Raw genomic sequence first — 6,122 nt, 5'->3', positions numbered from 1 at the left:
AACGGTTACATTCAACTTTAATGAAATAATTGTCAGTTATCTGTACAGCTACAACAGAGTGAAAAACCAGCTACAGAAAGGATGCAAACACAACCCTGGACGTGGAGCAACAGTCGCAGGGGACAGGCAGGCTGGACCAAAGCATTTCTGCCATTCTCCTCCTCTTTTGAAGATGTGATTCGCCTAAAAGGCCACACAGAAACACAGAAAATCCTCCTGAAACTGCTTAGTGGGCTGACAGAAGATGACAGCCTGGCCTTGTGGGGTCACTTTGTCTTTCTTTACTAAAGCCTGGACATCCTCCTCCGCAGCCGGCACCAGCGCAGCCCCACAAAGATGCTGCGTGGTGCAGCTGTAATCCCATAAACAACCGACCTGCCGTGGTGCCTGCTGTAATCCCATAGGCAACCTCCAGCATCGGTACGGCTCTTCTCGGGGTGCTGCAGCAGCTCCAAAGGTACATACAAAAGTCTTTAAAAAGTCCCTTTCAAAACTATGGCAAAATACCTAGCAGGACCAGTATGAAGTACAAAGCCATTAAAATTGTATACATTGAATTATCAATATCTGATAACTTATTAAATAAGTTCACAGAAAAAGAAGACACTTTTTTTAACATTCTCTGTTTTTTCTTAAGTTTCACTTGCACAGAAACAAGCTGTGGTGGCGTTCACTGTCCTCTTGTAACAACAGAGACGTTTAAACTGTTATCAGAGTTTAAAATGTGGTGGCGCACCAGGTACTAGGAAAGTTTACAGCCCTTGTATTTTAACAGGGATCCAAACCCTACACTGGGAAGGGAAATCCCAGTACACTGCCTATGGTCAGTGAGCAACTGCCAGGCGAGGCTGCTATTTCTGTAGCGGCTGAGAAACACGCAGGAGAATTTTCTCAGAAGAACAGGCTGACTTGCCCGCAGCTGTACGTAAATCCCAGCCACGCAGATGCAATCCCAGATGATTAAAAGGCCCCTTTCTCTTGGAGGGCTGGTAGTTAGAGGCGATGCTCGTACACACACGCTACGCTGGTGCAAACCCCCTTGGAGCAGGGCAGGCTGTAGGTTTTGACGGCGATTGGTCTGTCCGGGAGTTTTACAGCCACGTCCCTGGGTCCCTCCTGTCTCGATTTTTTCCCTGAGGATTTTGATCACCCCGGCATTTCCCTGCATGTTTCAGAGCAAGCTACGTGGCGTGCTGGAGCCAGGCAGAGCCTGGCAGCAGCGAGCCAGGCGTAATGCACATTTCCCCAGGGATGCGCGGGCTCGCTGAAGCCAGGCAGGCTTTGCAGCGAGGGGGGAGCTGAGCGGGACAGGCTGCCGCCAGCCCCCCCGGGTCGCCAGCAGCTCTCACACCAAATCCGAGCAATTCCAGCACCCGCAGCACATCGCAGCTCCCCAGACTATGTCAACACCGAGGCAATAGTTGACTGCTAACACGCATGCAGCTCACTGCTATTTATATCGCATGCCATATATAAAAAAATACGCTTGCATCCGAGGACGGCTTCACCACGACGTCGCGACTGGGACAGAGGAAGGCGAAGGAAGGAGAGGGGCTGCCCGCAGCAGGCACGCTCCTGCCCAGCCCGTGCCACCCATGCCACTGGGAATTTTGCCCGTTGAGCTCAATGGTGTGAGAAGGCCCCCCCTGCTCCTCCTTCCCCTCTCCGCAAATGAAGTGCTGTCGTTTTGTTGGCATTTGTGCAGCCCGGGGTCAGCAAGGCGAGCGGCTGATGCCGTGGCTGGAAGCGCACAGGCTGCCTGTGACAGCAGAAGAGGCTGAACAAAAAAAAAAAAAAAAAAACGGCTCGCTGCAACCGTCCGGCTTCACGCGACAGGACAGCAGGGGTGAACACGGTTCCTGGCACCTGCGCGCAGCAGGTACCTGTTTGCAATACTGAACACCAGCCGGAGCCTGCCTGGCACTGACACCTTCGTGTTAACACTGCAGTCACTTCACCCTCCCTCATCTCCGCCGAACCCCAGGGCAAACCTCCAGCCGCATCCCACGTGCCCCGAATCCAGCCCAGCAGCGGGTCGGCCGCTCGCCGCCTCTTGCGACCTTCCGCTAAACGCGCGGTACGTACAAGATCTGCAGCAGGAACGGGGGGCAAACCTGGCACGGATGACAGCAGGAACGTGGCCTTGACATAAAGATGCCAATAGATGAAAAAACAGTCGCTGCAACACCTTCATTTTTCCGCAGCTGCCGTCAGTGGCACTGTCCGAAGCCCCAGCCCCAGGGGACACGCTGTACGTAGCAGGGCCTGCCCCACGTCCCAGGATCTGTTTCACATAGACACACAACTGAACGGGCATGCAGAATTAACTACACCTCGGCCCCGGGAGCGTTTCGAGCTCTCCGCACAACCCCCCAGGCCAAATGGAGCTTAAAATCACTCCCTGTAATCTTTATTCTGGGGGCATCGCTGCCATCACAGAAAACTGTTGTGTTTATTCTGTTCCAGGGCCATTTCGTTGACCAGCTGCTCTATGGACGACTGAATGGCCGCCTTCACAAGGGAAGACGCGGTTTCTATGAGGAGCAACTCGTACTGCTCCCCAGTTCTGTGCCCCTGGTCGCCCGGACCTTTCTCCTCCGCCTGAGGACCACCACCAGCCTCAGGGCCCTCTTTTTTACCAAAATCGAAGCTCCCGCTTGATTTTTTATTCCCTTTTTGCTTATTTCGGTGCAAAACTGGGGACGGCTCGTAGGCCTGGTCGGAGTCGGTGTTGTCAGAGTCCTCAGCTTCGGTGACAGTGATGACGATGCCGACGCCGGCGCCTGTGTTTGCTTCTAACGTCACCTGATGGCCGGAGCAGCCCTGCACGCTCGCTGCATCCTCTTTAAATGCCGACTGACCGAAACCCGTTACAGTCTCTTCGACTGTGCACTCCTCTGGAAGATTCACGCTCTTTTCTGATTCATCCCCTTCAGGCAGCTCTTTGCAGACATTAGGGATTTCCTGCAGCTCGGTGGTTTCAGGGGCGCTGTCGGGTTGATCCTCAGAAACAGGCGCTTCGGGAGCAACTTCCCCTCCTTCCACGTGGGCAGGGGTTTGGGGCCGGCTCCCTTCCTGCAGTTTTTCCTGGGCTGTTTCGTTCACTGTCTCTGAATCAGTTATCTCCAACTGAGCGGTGCACTCCGTATGTTCCTCCGCGCCAGGTGTGGGCTCTGTCAAGGGCTCACTCTTCCCAACAGAAATGGCACTTTCCTTCGCCGTATCCTGGTCCTCACCCGCAGAGACCGGGCTGAAGGATTCAGACTTGTCTGTTGGGGCTAAATCCTCTGGCTCTTCACTAGCTTTATTCAAAACGCCCATCACTTCGTTTGCTTGAACACTCCCCACCGACTCCTCCACTGCTTCAGAGGGGCTGGGTTTTTTCTTGGCTCTGGAGAACCGTACACAGGGCATCTTCACCCCGGAGCTCGCCCGTTTCTTTGGGAAGCCTTGTGCACAGCCCTCCTCAGCATCCACCTCCAGCTGCACTTGGGAATCAGAGGGCACCTTCTTCCTTGAGGAGGATTTCTGCCTTCCCCGAGGTCTTGCGAGGCTTTTGATGGCTGCCCAGGCTCCTTTGGAAGATCGCGATTGATTAGAAACTTTTGCCTCCCCTTGGTCAGCACTGACACATTGGCTTTTCTCCTCGGAGGCTCCTTCGCATGCATCCTTCACGGTCAGACCCTTCTTACAGGACTTCTTCCGCTTCTTAAAACAGAGCATGGAGGGTTTTTCTGCCTGCTCCTCCAATGGGGAGCACGTCGCCCCCGCACTGTGAGTCTCTACCTCTCTTGGGTTCTCCATTTTAATTTCCTTAGCTGCCTTCACCACATTCACTCCTCTCCCTCGTTTGTGTTACATCATCGATTTTCTTGATTAATGCATCAGACACAAGGACTGCAGAGATGCTCAAAGTGCATTTTTTCCTCAAGTTGTTTTCAAAGTAATGTTAGTTGCTTTTTAATGAGCGGATGTGGCAGTGAAGAGAAGTTCTGCTGAAGCTATCGCATCTGCTTTGTAACTCCCACTTTGTCTGATTACTCACTTTACCACCTCTCCAAGGAATCCCGGGTAGATGTGAAGTTGCACAGGTTTCTCCTTGGCTTTGCTGGCCAGAGTCACTCTCACCTCTGGGACAACCCACTTCAAGTTGCGCTGGGTCTAAGAGCACGGCTATTTAATTGCCAGTCTGACATTACCTTTTTTTTTTTTTTTTTTTTTCCCCGAAAGGATGACAAATCAAGCCAAGAGTTAACAATTTTTATTCACCCCATGGACCTGGAAAGAACTTGCACTTTCTGAGCTATCTGCAATTCCACAGAGCACAGGGAGCTTGATTGAAGCACCAGTAAAACCAGCCGCAGCCAGTGGCTGTTCTCTGCCCCCCAGTGACAAGGTCAGACGCTGTTTTGTCTCAGCTTTGATTTCTGCTTGTTGCCCTCGGAGGTTATGTGAGGTTCGCTGCAAAGCATGGCTGAGGCTTCCATCTTTTATCTGTAACACAACAAAAAAAAATTATATGGCAATATTTTTCTTTTAAAGGATTAAAAAGTTTGGGTTTTTTAAAATTTCATTTTGGAAGGCAGACCAGGGCTGTAAAAGCTGTTCTACCTCTGGATGCACCATCACAGTTTTTTCCACTAATTATCATCAATATCCAAAAGCAAAATAAGCCCACCAAGATGTCAACTCAGTGATGTTCCACCACAGAAAATACCATTTTGCTATTTTATGTGGTAAAATGGGACTTTTTTTTTTAACTGCCCATATTATGGCAAATATATATTACGCATGCACACACATATTTTCTTCTCCTACAGTTAGCTAAATCTTTTTCCCACTGCTCCATATGCACTCATAGTTCCAGCTAGGGAAATTACACCCTGAGACAGCAGATATTTTTATCTTTAATGCACCATATGACAATATGCAAAAACACAGAATACAAAAAGGAGGCTTATGGAATACAAAAGCGAAATCACATGGCGAGAAGGGAGCTTATTTATACTACGTGCGTGCGTTCCATGGCAACCTCAATTAACACTGTACATTTTCATCAAATATACGATATCGTAAGATATATGTCATGCTTTCAAATAAGTAAAAAAATAAATAAAAATGCTGCTTCAAAACATCATCAGAACAGTTTTGGATATAAAGACACCAAACGCCGTTACTGCAAACAGCCCAACTTCTTTGGGACTGCCTCCGTGACTCCAGGCAATTCTTTACACGGCATTTCGTGCTCTGCTTTTAAGTAGTAAGATGATTAAAAGGGGGGTCTGGCGGGGCGCACTCCCCCGTGGCACAGATTTTTTTTTTTTTCTTTTTTAATCAATTACTTCTTCTCTCAATTTAATTTTTTAAAGGGAAGATGAGCTAAGCTGACAGAGGCGTGTGTGAGAGCGAGGAGCCCGCAGCAGTCAGTGCCCCGAGCGCATCCCGCACCCCACATCCCGCACCCCCCACCCCGCACCCCGCACCCCCCACCCCGCACCCCGCAACCCCCGCACCCCGGGAAGTTTCGGGGCGCCGGCGGGTGCCGCCCGTGGGAGCAGGAGGCGCCCGGCACCGCCGCTCCCCCACGAGTCCCGTCCCCCCGCCCCGGGCGACGGGGACCCCCCGAAAGCCGAACCCCCTCCGAGGGGATGGGGAGGGAGGTGAAAGGGGGGGGCGGGGGGAGCTCCTCAGGCAGCGACCGCGGCTGCAGAGGCCGACCCAGGAACCCCACGCGTGTCGCCTCCCCCCCCCGCGGACCCCTCACCTGCGGCCCGGCCCCGCTCCGCGCCGCTCCGCGCGGCTGCGCTGCCACCGCCCCCCGCCCCCCGCCCCCCGCCGCAGCCGCGCCCCCCGCCCCCCGCCCCGGGGCGGCTCTGCCGGCACCTGCGCGCAGCCTCCGCGGAGAGCGGAGCTGGGGGGGCGGCGGGGGGTCCGGGACCTCGGCCCAGCCCTGCGCGGGGGGGGCGGCGTCCCTCCTCCTGCAGGAAAACATCCCTCCCCGTCTGCGGATCAGCACCCCCTTTTCTTTCGGCAAGGCGGCGTCCCTCCCGCCGTGGGGTGGCACCCCCTCTTCTTGCGGGGCAGCGCCTCTCCCTGCTCCTGGGGTTGCACCCCTCCCCTCC

General features: G+C 53.5%; 1 protein-coding gene across 2 annotated transcripts; it reads right to left on the bottom strand.

Annotated features, from left to right (window-relative positions):
* AKAP5 (A-kinase anchoring protein 5) lies at window positions 1-6,122 on the bottom strand. Of its 2 annotated transcripts, none has more exons than XM_042799222.1 (2): window positions 5,884-6,122; window positions 1-4,494 (listed from the first exon to the last, which is right to left on the bottom strand). In XM_042799222.1, exon 2 carries the CDS (start codon window positions 3,802-3,804, stop codon window positions 2,434-2,436), a length of 1,371 nt encoding a protein of 456 aa, XP_042655156.1. In that variant the 5' UTR covers window positions 3,805-4,494; window positions 5,884-6,122; the 3' UTR covers window positions 1-2,433. The 2 variants fall into 2 exon arrangements, with proteins under 2 accessions (XP_042655156.1, XP_042655158.1); XM_042799224.1 differs by lacking the exon at window positions 5,884-6,122 and adding an exon at window positions 5,765-5,805.

This window comes from Tyto alba, unplaced genomic scaffold (genome assembly GCF_018691265.1).
Source record: "Tyto alba isolate M040663 unplaced genomic scaffold, T.alba_DEE_v4.0 Super-Scaffold_29, whole genome shotgun sequence".
Lineage (NCBI taxonomy): Eukaryota > Metazoa > Chordata > Aves > Strigiformes > Tytonidae > Tyto > Tyto alba.
The sequence above is the reverse complement of the archived record's forward strand: the minus strand, read 5'-3'. Positions and strand labels throughout refer to the sequence as shown.

Excerpts from the sequence above, each read along its gene's own strand:
- AKAP5 (XM_042799222.1), bottom strand. The coding sequence starts at position 3,804 with ATGGAGAACCCAAGAGAGGTAGAGACTCACAGTGCGGGGGCGACGTGC.